At 48.6% G+C, this 16,948-nt stretch overlaps 1 protein-coding gene across 2 annotated transcripts in view; it reads left to right on the top strand.

The window, feature by feature from the left end:
• The window catches only part of LOC138471851 (collagen alpha-1(II) chain-like), a 1,536,387-nt gene that overhangs the window by 777,290 nt on the left and 742,149 nt on the right, over positions 1–16,948 (top strand). Inside the window, exon 1 of one of the 2 annotated variants that reach the window (XM_069609695.1) lies at positions 10,069–10,393. The exons of the other annotated variant lie outside the window; for it this stretch is intronic. Within the exon in view, the coding sequence (XP_069465796.1) occupies positions 10,319–10,393 (75 nt within the window). The 5' untranslated portion in view covers positions 10,069–10,318. Of the gene's footprint in view, positions 1–10,068; positions 10,394–16,948 lie in introns of those variants that run through there. 2 annotated transcript variants of the gene reach the window in all.

Genomic DNA, 16,948 nt, shown 5'->3' with positions numbered 1-16,948 from the left:
GGAGAAATCCACGTAATTGATTTTTTCATTTAGCTTTTTTTCAGAAATAAAAACAGGTCAGTGGATGAAGCATGACACAAGGACATAACTTTACTTGGACAAGGGTCCAGTCGATTGTGTGGTTACTAGAGAGGATGAGTATTGGTGTGATTTTTGTGGGAGAATGTAAATGTTCTTTGAAAGGGGTAATTGTGTATTTATAGACCGCACCAAACCTTCCCCCCCACCCTCAGTTATTAGGCACACTTCAAACACAGGTGTGACCAAAGTCTGAGACATCCATTATTAAGTCCATGTATCTTGAACGGGTCCTGGCCAAAGAAAACAGCCATGGCTGACAATATTCATCAATGTGTGGGTCTGGCCAAGTTCACATGTGCTCCTGTAACTTGTCCAAACCATGGTCGTGTGGCTGGTTCATTCATAGATTGCGGACCACAAGAGAACATGAGTAGGACCTTAGGCATGGTTCCATGTCATTTCATCGCGGGATGTTTTTTTGCTGGGTTTTTTACCGCGATTTTGTTTTTTTACGAAAAAAAAACATCACATTTTTTTACATTATTTTTGCGGGGGTAATCCCCCAAACCCCCTTTTTCTAAAAAAATTTGATGGTTTTTTTCAAAAAAAAATTTGCGGTAAAAACCGTGCGAAAAATCATCCCGTGACGAAAGCTGTAGGCATGCTAACTAGGAAGGGAGCCTTACACCTCTGTACACAGGTGTTTACTATCATGGGTCTGTAGATGCATGTGCAGATGTCCACTACCATTGGACCCCTGCATATATGCACTCTTGCAAAGGTGCTCATACACTAACATGGGAACCCCGTTAAGATGTCTGCCCAAGAGAAGTTAACTAGAAAGGAAGCCTTAGACGGACACCCACTAGCAAGAAAGCCTATGACTTATAAAGCACTGGAACCATCCATGTAAAGAACCAAATAGGCTCTATGTAGGCAAATGTTTTCTACACGATAGACTTAGACTGGTGCACACCTGCCAAGCAAGTCCTACACCAGGGCTCTACAACCTTTGGCTCGCCTGATATTTTGAACTACAACTCCAATCAGATCTAACCAACGTTGTCAGTGGTAAGGTATCATGGAAGTGGTAGTCCCAAACATCTGGAGAGCCACAGATTTCACGCCCTGCACTGAACAGATATTCACTGTCCCTGGAGCCACAGACCAGTGTTTATTTGCCAAAGGAGTCCACGACTGATGCCCACAACCAAGAGAGACATATCACTGTTAAGGCATCCCTAGCCAGATGGTTACAAATAATGCAGCCATAGATTGATCTTTACTACCACGGTAGCTCGAGACCGATGTTCGCACCAGTGGAACCTGAGACCCATTTTTGCCACCATGGGAGCTATAGAAAAATGTGTCCCAGTCACATGTTCACTACCAGGCAAGTAGATCTAACATGATAGGGTATGCCTGAGGGGATGACCACAACCAAAAGACCAGTCTTTATTTCCACAGGAGCCCTAGCCTGTGTGAGAGTCTCACCTACTAGTCCCTAGGGATCTCTCTCTCAGGTGGCCAGGGCACGACTATCGCCTTTGGATCCAAACCCTGGGGGTGGACCAGTGCAGGCGGATCGCCTGGGTGAGGGGTCTTCAGGGAGTGGGGATGAGGCGACTGATGGTGAGACGCAGTATTCCTCCCTTTCCCGAACACATGACCCATCGCATTTTATAGGATTCTGCAATGTCCCAACTACCCCCACCCCTTTTTACACAAACACTGGGCTGAGGAAGAGGGCGAATGAGAGTCAAGAGGCTAACCCTAACATATCTCATAGGACATGTCCCGCTAATCGGGTAAGGCAAAGTCAGGCACTTGACCTTAAGTGCATACATCTGATACCAACTAGCTTGCCCCACAAGGGTAAAAGGCGGAACATAGAGAAACACTCTGAGCAAGGTGGAACATGAGTAAGAGCAGAACATCCGGGCGAAGGCGAACCTACTGGAGCAGAGCGGCGGACCGAAATGGTAGAGGACCCCAGGCGTTCCCTGCAGGAGGTCCTTGCATCCAAAAGGCTGTGAGAGGCACATGGAGAAGGCCACGTCCCAGACAAGAAGACAGTGACCCTCCTGGTTGAATGGCAGAGTTGAGCAGGGGAGGCCAAGCCTGTGGTATTAACCTACCTTGACTTGTGAATTAAAAACTGCAAAGACAGGAAAGAAATCCACACAGCCGGGGGCTTGGCAAGCTACATGAAAGACTGATGTGTGTTACAGAAAGATTGAAATTGCAGCAGTATATCACACAACAGAAGGCTGCATGCGTGTGAAGGATACGCGAAGGAAGGCAGACCTGTGATGAACTTTGAATTTCCGATAGCTGTGAAACCAGCGATACTGAGTAGCAGAGTGGTCCGGTGAAAGGAAGTAGCCCACTCGAACGTCTCTGTGAAAGGTGTCTTGTGATGAAGTGATAAAGTGAATGAACTATAAAAAGCAAAGTGATCAAAATTAACCCTGGAAAAAAGGGGAGGAGTAAAAAAGTGAACATTCAACTTTTGTGCTTATGACATTGACCTACCCAGACCAAGAGACACTGGTGCAAATAACACAAGAGTGTGAGCTGAAGGAAAAGTCAAAGTGGTCCTGCGGAGGTCTATAGTAAAAGCCATTCACATTCGAAAGTCTTTGACATCAGGAAATGGTCCGAGCCCGACTGAAGGAGACCGGAAATGTGTTAAGGTAGGGGAAGGGAAACGGTAAAGGATGTGAATTCAGCTTGGGGAAGGGAATCCCTGCAAGTGTTGTATTTTTAAGATCCAAACCCGACTGAGGGAGACCCATGTTAACATTTTGCATTGAAAGGTCTGAGCCCGACTGAGGGAGACCTATTTGAACGTTTTGTTGAACTGTGGTTCGAAAGCAGGAAAGTGAGACTTCAACGTGGAAGGCCAGATGGGCCTCAATCCACGTTTTGAACTGCCATTGTTTTGAGAACCTGAGCCAGAGTGTGTCATCCTGTCTACGGGGACCTCCTTACTCTGTGCTGTCTAACGTGTGGAAGTGAGCTGACTCAGCCACATTTATTCTTTATATTGCAACACTGATTTTCCTTTGCATACGTATTCTCCTTTACACACGTTTTGTACAAGAGAAAGGGCAGGCATTATGTTTTATTAGTGCTGGCCATTTTGATTTGACAGACTCAACTTGGACTGTTTTATTTAGTATTTCATGGTAGAGATTACTCCCATCCTAGGTATAGGGCAAAGTAGGAGTTTTTCCAAACCCCGAAAAAATTGAATAAAGGTTTTACAAATTGTACCTTTTGTGTGTGTCATACTTGTGGTACCATGTGTCCCTTACACCTACTAATTCCCGATTCATGGAGAAATTCCATTATTATCCCGATTTATAAGAGAGGAGACCGATTGGCAGCATCCAACTACCGCCCAATCTCACTCCTAGATGCGGATGGCAAAATTTTATAGGACTAATCCTAAGGAATCTGGAAAATTGGGCAAAAGCTAAGGGGATAATCCCAAAACATCAGACATGATTTAGGAGGGGATTATCTACTTCCTTGAATGGCCTCATCCTGACCTGTGTCAGCTCAGGGTTCTTTATAAAGGCACCTATTCGGAGCCTGGGTAGATTTATCCCAGGCTTTTGATACCATTAATAGAGATTGGTTATGAGGTCAACTAAAAAGCTGGGGTCTGCCTGACAACCTGCTAGCCATCCTAATAGAATTGCATCAAAATTCATCCCTAAGAGTTAGAATGACTAGATTGGGGGATCTGTCTCAAGCTATTGGTATCGAATGTGGAGTTCGGCAAGGTTGTTTGATTGCACCATTTCTCTTCAATTTGTATTTATCAGATCTGTTCCAATGGCTTGAAGAGATTGGATTGGCTAGTCCTAAAATCGGCACTATGAAAATAAACTGGTTGCATATTCTGCAGATATTGTAATATTAGACCATACACAACTTGGATTACTGACTGCCCTGTCTGAATATGCGTTACAAAAATCCGAACAAATCTAAAATGATCATTTTTAAACATCCTATGAGAGCTACGAAAGCATTTACTTAGCATGTGGACAACCAACCAAAACCAATCACAAACGAGGTAACCTATCTGGGATCACAGATTAGAGCATTCCTGACTAAAATCCATCTACTCTCAACCCTAGACCTAAAGATATTAAATATGGGATCGCAAATGAAACAAATCTGCTCAAAATACTGTACATTTTCCATTCTTCTCGTAATAAAAGTTTACATTGGAAAAGTAGTACCGATTATTCTATTTGGCTTAGACTTTATCTCCAAGCCTTTCATATAGATTGGGACAAAATTGAAGCAAAACTATGGAAAAAACCCTTGCACTTCCTAATTGCATCTCAATAGCCTGTATAAGATATGAACTGGGTCTCACCTCTCTTCAGGCTTGGCTGGAATGGAAATGGGTGTCGATGTATAGACTAATCCTCAAACCTCCCGTTTCGTCTCTGTATGAGAACGTGGCAACACTAATGCATAAAGCAGATAATGTATTTGTGAATAAACTAAGATCAAAGTGTAATGAAATATTAATTCAGTCAAATAGTGCGATTGAAATCCTGATCCAAAACCCCCGAAAAACGAAAGAATCCATGAAGAAAATGAATTGGATAAGGACCATAGAGAAGAAGAGATCAGCAAAAATATCATATTCTTTCACTCCAACAGAAAACCTAGGTCCTTTCTGCCTGTCTATCTAAAGGAATTGCTGCACCTAGGAATTAGAACAGACTTCCTTGGATTTAGACGTAATATCTTGTCTACCTTAGAAATCCAACACATTAGAGATAAAGTAAATTTTCCCACAGACATATGTGCAAAAACTTGAGGTAATGGAAAGACAATCAATCCAACATTTTCTATCAAAATGTTCAGGGACCTGGGACCGGAGAATGGAAAGATTTCAAAGATTTGTACATGATGTTGGGTCTTTAGATACCATTATTTTTTGGGAAAGACTGGTGTCGGGAAATGAACTCTTCCTTACGGTTGAAGTGGTGAATCTTTTCAAAGAACTAAATCTCACTGGAAAGAAAGCAATGTAAAAGTTGGAAACCTGAAAAGCCTTAGATGTCTTGCTCCTCTTGAGTTCGCATTTGATCCCCTGATTTTTTTAGATAACGTTTCTTTCTCTGTTTTTCCCTATTTCCATTTCTTTTATCACCTGAAATTGTATTGTTTTAAGACTGTATGAAATTAGAGATTCTTTGTATTACTTAATGCTATACTGTTTTATTTTATGCTGTTGAATTTTTCTTCTATTTTTTGTGTTTTTGAAGACTTTTGTAAGATGTGATGTGCAAAAAGTCAAGATTTTGTTTTGGCTAAGACACAATAAAGAAATTTTAAAAAAATTACAAAAAAAGATAATCCATGCTTATGTAGTCCTAGGCTGATGTAAGCAAATCATCACTGCCAAGGAGGCCTTATACATGTTTATTCTGAAACCAGCTGCCAAGGGAGCCCTAGACACATTTCCAATAGGAAGGGAAGCAAACACTTACTATTAAGCGAGTCACCCACTGCTAAGATAAGCGTGGACAGGTATGCTTGCTAATAGTGCCCATAGCAGATGCACAGAACCCATGGGACTGGACCAGTACATTTTTATTGCCAAGTACATTGTATAGTCGTACAGGTTCTCTGAGCTGTCTTTCCCTACACAGGGAGCACCACAGATAGTAGGCAGTCAAGCTGGCTAGATCCAAAATGTAGGGCACCGGTCTAGATCCAAGATGAAGGGCACCGGTCTAGATCCAAGATGAAGGGCACTAGTTGTGACGAATAAACCTTCGGGGCACCTGTGGTCCAGGGATGAATATCAGTTTTTAAACCATCAGTCAGCCCCATACCTCTGGTACACCAGAAGGGATCTGAACAGATTGGAAACACAAGCAAATTATAACCCTCTTTGTCCAATTTTGGTAATGTGGACAGAACGCCAGGCTTATTTCCGAACGGTTGTGGGTGGTTGGTTATTTGCAACACACCGAAAATACAATTATCACCCAATGGTAAAAGGGTCTGTCCAGCGAAAATGCAATGTCCCAATGGTAAAAAGGACTGTCCAATCAAGGTGTTATAAAGGTTGTATATGAATTGTTCGTTTTACAACTGTTCGAATTACAATTGACCTTTTCACAATTGACCGAATTGTGAAGGTCAATTGTAACATATATGTGGGGGGGAACCCCCCACAACCCCCCACCCAACGCCAAACCCCCCAAAACCCCTATATATATATATATATATATATATATATATATATATATATATATATATATATATTTGTACATGGTCAATTGTGAAAAGGTCAATTGTGACCCTTTAAATTCGGTCAATTGTACAAACGAACAATTTGGGTAATACCGTTATAAAAAGATCTACTTTATTATTATCACAACAGACAGTTCAAGCACACTTCGAAATACAACCCACCCTGTAAAGGAATGCAGAGGACCGACTGTTCAAAGAAGGAAAAGGGATGCACTCTGGATACTGACAGAAGGGTAGTCGGTATAGTAATTAATTGCAGTAGTTCAAGGATAATTGGTTTCAACACAAAGGGAGCAATAGGTCGTAAAAAGTTGTTGGGGAAGGACCAGGGAGACAGAACCACAATGTACTTTGTGCTTGTAGAAGCTCTTGGTGCTGGACAGTGCAAAGTCGGTTCCAGGGTACTTTGCAGCTTCTGCAACAGAGTTCAAGATGGGAGACAACTGCGGGTATCAGGCGGCAGGCAGTTCAGCGATCGAAGCTGAATGGATGGCTGCAGGTTGGCCTACACGGCAGTGCAGGGTCAGGAATCGTTGTCTCAGTGCTGGTCGGCAGTTCTGAAGCATTGGTCGGGGCATCTCGGACGGCTTTAGCGACTTCGGCGTAACAAAAGTCAGTGGTGCAGGCGGTTGCAGCTCGAGAGGCTCGACTGGCTCGAAAATGTCCTTTATGGCGGACATCGGTAGATGCTTGTCGATGCACTCCTCCTAGCTTCTTCGCTGGGCTTGTCGTCCTGTAAGGCGGTCGTCCCGAAGCTGAGGTTAGTGTTGCAGGCAACTGCCTTGTCCTTGGTCTGGTTCAGAGACTCTCTGGCACTTCCCACATAGGAAGCTTGCTGCACAACCTAGCAGGGCATGCTGTGTGCTGGTTGGGTACTGGTGCTGGTGCTGCCGGAGGGTCTTCTTGATTCAATATCTCCCTCTGCTCCCTGGGAGATGTTCAGGGGATGCATCTTGCTTCCCTCTTGGAGGTCCTGGCCTTCCTTCAACAGCAAAAGATGTAAGGCAGACTGTACATTCTAATTGACAAGGGGGGTCCTAGGAGTCTCTCTGCCAGACATTAGTCCTGGTTACGAGAGACTTACCCAGAGTCTTTAGCTCACTATCTTTCACAGAGAAGAAATATCCCAAACATATCAGTCTTTGTCTGCCCTGGGGCAGTCCACACCGAAATGCTAGGCAATTCTCCTCTGAACAAGAGTACCAACAGCATCCCTAGACACGTGTTTCGGTCTGGTTGGACCTCATCAGTAGGGAGGAGCTGTGCCTCTCTAAGAATAGTGAGCAAGGGGTCCACATCTGGATTCCCCTAGTAACTTAGGGTGAGACCCAAAGTTACTTAAATATGCAAATTGACAAGGGGGGTCCTGGGAGTCTCTCTGCCAGACATTAGTCCTGGTTACGAGAGACTTACCCAGAGTCTTTAGCTCACTATCTTTCACAGAGAAGAAATATCCCAAACATATCAGTCTTGTCCCTGGGGCAGTCCAGCACCGAAATGCTAGGCAATTCTCCTCTGAACAAGAGTACCAACAGCATCCCCAGACACGTGTTTTGTTGTTAATTTGCATATTTGAGTGACTTTGGGTCTCACCCTAAGTTACTAGGGGAATCCAGACGTGGACCCCTTGCTCACTATTCTTAGAGAGGCACAACACCTCCCTACTGATGAGGTCCAACCAGACCGAAACACGTGTCTGGGGATGCTGTTGGTACTCTTGTTCAGAGGAGAATTGTCTAGCATTTCGGTGCTGGACTGCCCCAGGGCAGGACAAAGACTGATATGTTTGGGATATTTCTTCTCTGTGAAAGATAGTGAGCTAAAGACTCTGGGTAAGTCTCTCGCAACCAGGACTAATGTCTGGCAGAGGGACTCCCAGGATCCCCCTTGTTAATTTGCAAGACTGTACATTCTGCCAGGGTCCAAACTGAGTTCTTCTTGTTACTCCTTGCAAAGTCTTCAGATGATCTGCCCAAAAGAGGGCCCTGACCCTCTTTTAAAGCCAAATGGACCATAGGGTTTGGCCGGGCTAGATCGTAGATGTAGAGCACCGGGCTAGATCGAAGATGTAGAGCACCAGGCTAGATCTAAGATGTAGTGCACTGGGATAGGTTCAAGATGTAGAGCACAGGACCAGACTCAAGACATAGAGCACTGGGCCAGCTCCAACATGTAGAGCCCCAGATCAAATCCAAGATGTTGGGCACTGGGCAAGATCTAAGATGTAGTGCACAAGGCTAGATCCAAGATGTAGAGCACTGAGTCAGATTCATGATGTAGAGCTCTGGGCCAGATTCAAGATGTAGAGCACCGGGACAGATCCAGTATGTAGAGCCCCAGACCTAATCCAAGATGTAGTGCACTGTGCTAGATCCAGGATGTAGTGCACCAGGCTAAGTCCAAGATGTAGGGCACCAGGCTAGATCCAAGTTGTAGGGCACCGGGCTAGATCCAAGATGTAGGGCACCGGGCTAGATCCAAGATATAGGGCACTGGGTCAGATCTGTGATGTAAAGCACCAGACCAGAGCCAAGATGTAGAGCACCGGGCTAGATTCAAGATGTAGTGCACCGGGCTAGATTCAAGATGTAGTGCACCGGGCAAGATCTGAGATGTAGAGCACCAGACCAGATCCAAGATGAAGAGCACCGGCAAGATCCAACATGCAGAGCACTGGCTAGATCCAACAGGTAGAGCATCGGCCTAGATCCAAGATGTAGTGCACCAGACCAGATCCAACATGTAGAGCACCCTCGTAGATCCAAGATGTAGAGCATCCAACCAGATACAAGATATAGAGCACCGGGCTAGATCGAAGATGTAGATCACTGGGCTAGATCGAAGATGTAGAGCACTGGGTTAGATTCAAGATGTAGAGCACGGGGCCAGACTCAAGATGTAGATCACTGGGCCAGCTGCAACATGTAGAGCCCCAGACCAGATACAAGCTGTAGGGCACTGGGCAAGATCTAAGATGTAGGGCACCAGGCTAGGTACAAGATGTAGAGCACCAGGCTAGATCCAACATGTAGTGCACTGGGCTAAATTCAAGATGTAGAGCACAGGGCCCGATCCAACATGTAGAGCCCCAGACCAGATCCAAGATGTATGTGCACTGTGCTAGATCCAAGATGTAGTGCTCCGGGCTAGATCTAAGATGTAGGGCACTAGGCTAGATCCAAGATGTACGTCAGCCGACTAGTTCCAAGATGTAAGGCAACCGGGTCAAATCTGTTATGTAAAGCACCAAACCAGAGCCAAGATGTAGAGCACTGGCTAAATCCAACATGCAGAGCACTTGCCAGATGCAAGATGTAGCGCACCAGAAAAGATCCAACATGTAGAGCATTGGCCTAGATCCAAGATGCAGACCACCGGGCCAGATCCAAGATGCAGACCTCCGAGAAGACCAGGAGAACAAGGAAACTGAAAGATCAATATCATGTCAAAAAGAGGGACACGCCCCAGATCCAGAAACGCATTTGATCGGAAGTGTATTTACAGTATCAGGAAAATATGCGAAAATGAGCAATTGCGGGTCTCTAAATTGCACTTGTATGCCAGAAGGGTCCTGAAGGGAAGCATTTGGGGGTGGAGACGCAGGCAGCCAATGGGCCCCGAGACAGATGCAGACATATCAAAGGAGCGCGTGCAAAGCCACAGCATACACAGGAAGACGCGAGTATTCCCCCGCCTGCCCCCAATAAAACAACTTTGGTTTACGACTATTTACAGAATAAAATGCAGAGCAGGAAGAGAAATAAACAGCAGTGTTTGGCGAGCCGGCCGGCCGCCTGGCCGGCCACACCTGCTTTGTGGGATGGCAGCTAGCGCTCAGTGAGCGGAGGGAGGTGCGGGGCTGCCCCTCATCTGGTGGCGGTCAGGGGCGGGGCCCCGTCCTCCTGGCTGCTCCCTGTCAGCGCTGGAGTAGAGCACTTCCCTCCCAGGCGACCGCTTTCCCCCTGCTACCGGCGTCCCGCCGCTGCTTCTGCCGCTCGCCATGCTGGGGCGGCTGGGGCTGGGCTGCCTGCTGCTGTGCCTGCGGGCCGGGGGTGCCCAGGTGGCATTTACCCAGGTAATGGTGTCCTGGGGTAGGTGGGCGAGGGGCGGAGCGGAAACTGCATAGAGTTATATGTATCCTTGCGGCGGTTGTGTTGCCTGTCTGTATACTCCTCTACCCCATCCACGGTTCACCCACAGCCTCTTGTTGCTTTTATCGTCGTCTGTTTCTTTGTTTGCACTGGGACACCTTCCCTTTCTCGCTCCCTTTCTCGCTCCTTTGCAGTTTCTGGGGTGCCTGCCTTCGCTGTGTTTGCACTGGGACACCTTCTCTTTCTCTCTCCTTTGCAGTTTCTGGGGTGCCTGCCTTCGCTGTGTTTGCACTGGGACACCTTCTCTTTCTCTCTCCTTTGCAGTTTCTGGGGTGCCTGCCTTCGCTGTGTTTGCACTGGGACACCTTCTCTTCCTCTCTCCTTTGCAGTTTCTGGGGTGTCTGCCTTCGCTGTGTTTGCACTGGGACACCTTCCCTTTCTCTCTCCTTTGCAGTTTCTGGGGTGTCTGCCTTTGCTGTGTTTGCACTGGAACACCTTCTCTTTCTCTCTCCTTTGCAGTTTCTGGGGTGTCTGCCTTTGCTGTGTTTGCACTGGAACACCTTCTCTTTCTCTCTCCTTTGCAGTTTCTGGGGTGTCTGCCTTTGCTGTGTTTGCACTGGAACACCTTCTCTTTCTCTCTCCTTTGCAGTTTCTGGGGAGACTGCCTTCGCTGTGTTTGCACTGGGACACCTTCCCTTTCTCTCTCCCTTTCTCGCTCCTTTGCAGTTTCTGGGGTGTCTGCCTTCGCTGTGTTTGCACTGGGACACCTTCCCTTTCTCTCTCCTTTGCAGTTTCTGGGGTGCCTGCCTTCGCTGTGTTTGCACTGGGACACCTTCTCTTCCTCTCTCCTTTGCAGTTTCTGGGGAGACTGCCTTTGCTGTGTTTGCACTGGGACACCTTCCCTTTCTCGCTCCTTTGCAGTTTCTGGGGTGTCTGCCTTCGCTGTGTTTGCACTGGAACACCTTCTCTTTCTCTCTCCTTTGCAGTTTCTGGGGTGTCTGCCTTCGCTGTGTTTGCACTGGAACACCTTCTCTTTCTCTCTCTTTTGCAGTTTCTGGGGAGACTGCCTTCGCTGTGTTTGCACTGGAACACCTTCTCTTTCTCTCTCTTTTGCAGTTTCTGGGGTGTCTGCCTTCGCTGTGTTTGTACTGGGACACCTTCTCTTTCTCTCTCCTTTGCAGTTTCTGGGGTGTCCACCTTCGCTATGTTTGCACCGGTACACCTTCTCGCCTTCGCTGTGTTTGCACTGGGACACCTTCTCTTTCTCTCTCCTTTGCAGTTTCTGGGGAGACTGCCTTCGCTGTGTTTGCACTGGGACACCTTCTCTTCCTCTCTCCTTTGCAGTTTCTGGGGAGACTGCCTTCGCTGTGTTTGCACTGGGACACCTTCTCTTCCTCTCTCCTTTGCAGTTTCTGGGGTGCTCTCTCCTTTGCAGTTTCTGGGGTGTCTGCCTTCGCTGTGTTTGTACTGGGACACCTTCTCTTTCTCTCTCCTTTGCAGTTTCTGGGGTGTCCACCTTCGCTATGTTTGCACCGGTACACCTTCTCGCCTTCGCTGTGTTTGCACTGGGACACCCTCTCTTTCTCTCTCCTTTGCAGTTTCTGGGGTGCCTGCCTTCGCTGTGTTTGCACTGGGACACCCTCTCTTTCTCTCTCCTTTGCAGTTTCTGGGGTGTCTGCCTTCGCTGTGTTTGCACTGGGACACCTTCTCTTTCTCTCTCCTTTGCAGTTTCTGGGGTGTCTGCCTTTGCTGTGTTTGCACTGGGACACCTTCCCTTTCTCGCTCCTTTGCAGTTTCTGGGGTGTCTGCCTTCGCTGTGTTTGCACTGGGACACCTTCTCTTTCTCTCTCCTTTGCAGTTTCTGGGGTGTCTGCCTTTGCTGTGTTTGCACTGGGACACCTTCCCTTTCTCGCTCCTTTGCAGTTTCTGGGGTGTCCACCTTCGCTATGTTTGCACCGGTACACCTTCTCGCCTTCGCTGTGTTTGCACTGGGACACCTTCTCTTTCTCTCTCCTTTGCAGTTTCTGGGGTGTCTGCCTTCGCTGTGTTTGCACTGGGACACCTTCCCTTTCTCGCTCCTTTGCAGTTTCTGGGGTGTCTGCCTTCGCTGTGTTTGCACTGGGACACCTTCCCTTTCTCTCTCCTTTGCAGTTTCTGGGGTGTCTGCCTTTGCTGTGTTTGCACTGGGACACCTTCTCTTTCTCTCTCCTTTGCAGTTTCTGAGGTGTCTGCCTTTGCTGTGTTTGCACTGGGACACCTTCCCTTTCTCGCTCCTTTGCAGTTTCTGGGGTGTCTGCCTTCGCTGTGTTTGCACTGGGACACCTTCTCTTTCTCTCTCCTTTGCAGTTTCTGGGGAGACTGCCTTCGCTGTGTTTGCACTGGGACACCTTCTCTTCCTCTCTCCTTTGCAGTTTCTGGGGTGTCTGCCTTTGCTGTGTTTGCACTGGGACACCTTCTCTTTCTCTCTCCTTTGCAGTTTCTGGGGGGTCTGCCTTCGCTGTGTTTGCACTGGGACACCTTCTCTTCCTCTCTCCTTTGCAGTTTCTGGGGTGCCTGCCTTCGCTGTGTTTGCACTGGAACACCTTCTCTTTCTCTCTCCTTTGCAGTTTCTGGGGTGTCTGCCTTCGCTGTGTTTGCACTGGGACACCTTCTCTTTCTCTCTCCTTTGCAGTTTCTGGGGTGTCTGCCTTCGCTGTGTTTGCACTGGGACACCTTCTCTTTCTCTCTCCTTTGCAGTTTCTGGGGTGTCTGCCTTCGCTGTGTTTGCACTGGGACACCTTCCCTTTCTCTCTCCTTTGCAGTTTCTGGGGTGTCTGCCTTTGCTGTGTTTGCACTGGGACACCTTCTCTTCCTCTCTCCTTTGCAGTTTCTGGGGTGTCTGCCTTCGCTGTGTTTGCACTGGGACACCTTCTCTTTCTCTCTCCTTTGCAGTTTCTGGGGTGTCTGCCTTTGCTGTGTTTGCACTGGGACACCTTCCCTTTCTCGCTCCTTTGCAGTTTCTGGGGTGTCTGCCTTCGCTGTGTTTGCACTGGAACACCTTCTCTTCCTCTCTCCTTTGCAGTTTCTGGGGTGCCTGCCTTCGCTGTGTTTGCACTGGGACACCTTCTCTTTCTCTCTCCTTTGCAGTTTCTGGGGTGCCTGCCTTCGCTGTGTTTGCACTGGGACACCTTCCCTTTCTCGCTCCCTTTCTCGCTCCTTTGCAGTTTCTGGGGTGCCTGCCTTCGCTGTGTTTGCACTGGGACACCTTCTCTTTCTCTCTCCTTTGCAGTTTCTGGGGTGCCTGCCTTCGCTGTGTTTGCACTGGGACACCTTCTCTTTCTCTCTCCTTTGCAGTTTCTGGGGTGTCTGCCTTCGCTGTGTTTGCACTGGGACACCTTCTCTTCCTCTCTCCTTTGCAGTTTCTGGGGTGTCTGCCTTTGCTGTGTTTGCACTGGGACACCTTCCCTTTCTCGCTCCTTTGCAGTTTCTGGGGTGTCTGCCTTCGCTGTGTTTGCACTGGGACACCTTCTCTTTCTCTCTCCTTTGCAGTTTCTGGGGTGTCTGCCTTTGCTGTGTTTGCACTGGGACACCTTCCCTTTCTCGCTCCTTTGCAGTTTCTGGGGTGTCCACCTTCGCTATGTTTGCACCGGTACACCTTCTCGCCTTCGCTGTGTTTGCACTGGGACACCTTCTCTTTCTCTCTCCTTTGCAGTTTCTGGGGTGTCTGCCTTCGCTGTGTTTGCACTGGGACACCTTCCCTTTCTCTCTCCTTTGCAGTTTCTGGGGGGTCTGCCTTCGCTGTGTTTGCACTGGGACACCTTCTCTTTCTCTCTCCTTTGCAGTTTCTGGGGTGTCTGCCTTTGCTGTGTTTGCACTGGGACACCTTCCCTTTCTCGCTCCTTTGCAGTTTCTGGGGTGTCTGCCTTCGCTGTGTTTGCACTGGGACACCTTCTCTTCCTCTCTCCTTTGCAGTTTCTGGGGTGTCTGCCTTCGCTGTGTTTGCACTGGGACACCTTCTCTTTCTCTCTCCTTTGCAGTTTCTGGGGTGTCTGCCTTTGCTGTGTTTGCACTGGGACACCTTCCCTTTCTCTCTCCTTTGCAGTTTCTGGGGTGTCTGCCTTCGCTGTGTTTGCACTGGGACACCTTCTCTTCCTCTCTCCTTTGCAGTTTCTGGGGTGTCTGCCTTCGCTGTGTTTGTACTGGGACACCTTCTCTTTCTCTCTCCTTTGCAGTTTCTGGGGTGTCCACCTTCGCTATGTTTGCACCGGTACACCTTCTCGCCTTCGCTGTGTTTGCACTGGGACACCTTCTCTTTCTCTCTCCTTTGCAGTTTCTGGGGAGACTGCCTTCGCTGTGTTTGCACTGGGACACCTTCTCTTCCTCTCTCCTTTGCAGTTTCTGGGGTGTCTGCCTTTGCTGTGTTTGCACTGGGACACCTTCTCTTTCTCTCTCCTTTGCAGTTTCTGGGGTGCCTGCCTTCGCTGTGTTTGCACTGGGACACCTTCTCTTTCTCTCTCCTTTGCAGTTTCTGGGGGGTCTGCCTTCGCTGTGTTTGCACTGGGACACCTTCTCTTTCTCTCTCCTTTGCAGTTTCTGGGGTGTCTGCCTTTGCTGCGTTTGCACTGGGACACCTTCCCTTTCTCTCTCCTTTGCAGTTTCTGGGGTGTCTGCCTTCGCTGTGTTTGCACTGGGACACCTTCCCTTTCTCTCTCCTTTGCAGTTTCTGGGGTGTCTGCCTTCGCTGTGTTTGCACTGGGACACCTTCTCTTTCTCTCTCCTTTGCAGTTTCTGGGGTGTCTGCCTTCGCTGTGTTTGCACTGGGACACCTTCTCTTTCTCTCTCCTTTGCAGTTTCTGGGGTGTCTGCCTTTGCTGTGTTTGCACTGGGACACCTTCCCTTTCTCTCTCCTTTGCAGTTTCTGGGGTGTCTGCCTTCGCTGTGTTTGCACTGGGACACCTTCTCTTTCTCTCTCCTTTGCAGTTTCTGGGGTGCCTGCCTTCGCTGTGTTTGCACTGGGACACCTTCTCTTTCGATTCATGCTTTGTCCTTCTTGACCCTCATCTCGGTAGCTCCCTCGCATGGCACGCGCACTTCATCTGAACGGCTCCTGCCCTCTCCTACCACTTCCAATTGCCATTTCCTTTGCCTCGGGTGTCCGCCCGCGCCACCCGTCTTTATTTTTCGTTAGCTCCTCCTTCAGTGTACCCTATTTCCAGCTTGTGTTTGCGTTATTTGCCCGCCTGCGCTCGTTTCAACTCAATGCCACATGCTTTCCCCTGCCACTGCCTATCCCCATCGCCTCTTCCCCAGGGGCTCTCTTCCCTCCTGTCTTTATCTTCATTAATGCCTCCTGCAGTGTACTCGTCCCTATGTCCACCCTCTCCCCTCGGCAGCTTCTGCTCTGTGTTATTTTCCGAGATACTCTCGTTTCACCTGAATGGTTTCTGGTTTCTCCTACCACTGCCTATCCCTCTTGCCTCTTTCCCAGCGGTATCTGCCCCCTTTATTTATTTTTCAACAGCGTTTCCTGCAGGGTGCCTATTCCTCCCCTGCCCTCCCTGTGGCTTCCGCTCAGTGTTATTTACCCGGATGCTCTAGTGTCTTGCACAGGGGTTCTCTACCCTCCTGTCTTTATTTTGCATCTGTGCTTCTGCGCGATTTGCCTTGGTGCCTCCTTTTCCTGAACGGCTCCTGCTCTCTCCTACGACTGCCTATCCCTCTCGCCTCTCCCCAGCTGTCTCTGCCTCCTTTCTTTATTTTTCAACAGCACCTCCCGTAGTGCACCCTATTCTCTCCCTGCCCTCCCAGCAGCATCTGCGCAGTGTTTTTTGCCCGGAAGTTGTCGTTTCTCTTCCACTGCCTATCCCTATTGCCCCTTCCTCGGGTGTTCGCATTCCCTTTTCTTTATTTTTCATCAGCGTCTCCTTCAGGGCGCCTTATTAAATCCCTGTCCTCCCAGCAGCGTCAGCTCTGTGTTATTTGCCCGGATGCTCTAGTTTCTCTCCCCCCCCATTCTTCTCTCCCTTCCTGTTTTTATTTTGCATCTGTGCTTCTGCGTGATTTGCTTTGATTTGGTGCCTCCTTTACCTGAACGGCCCCTGCTCCCTCTTACCACTGTCGACCCCCTCACCTCTTAGCCAGGTGTTCTCTTACTTCCGGCCCTTATTTTTCTTCCAGCACTGTATTCGTCCTCTCTCCTCTCTCCTAGTCCCCTGCACGGCGCTATTTACCGGACGCTCTCGTTTCCCCTGAACGGTCCCTGCTCCCCACTGCCTCTTCGTTCTGTACCATCTCCAGGTGTGCCTGGCTCTCTATCCTTGCTTTTCACCGGCCGTTCACTTCGTCGTCTGCCCCCTCCTGCGAGGGGTTGTGGGGGGAGGGGGGGTTGGAGTGGGGTCCCGGCGCAGTGTGTTTTGCCTTCGTGCCCCTGGTTGACCTGCAGTGCTCTTCCTTTTGCCCCGATTCACCAATCCCTGCGGGTGTGCTGTTTTACGGCACCCTATCATCTCGCCACTCTTCATTCTTTTCCACATCCCCGTTTCTACCGCTCCACACTTCTA

The sequence above is a fragment of the Ambystoma mexicanum genome, chromosome 8 (assembly GCF_040938575.1).
Source record: "Ambystoma mexicanum isolate Mex_15411 chromosome 8, UKY_AmexF1_1, whole genome shotgun sequence".
In the NCBI taxonomy this organism is placed as follows: Eukaryota; Metazoa; Chordata; class Amphibia; order Caudata; family Ambystomatidae; genus Ambystoma; species Ambystoma mexicanum.
This window is presented reverse-complemented; position numbering and strand designations above follow the sequence as displayed.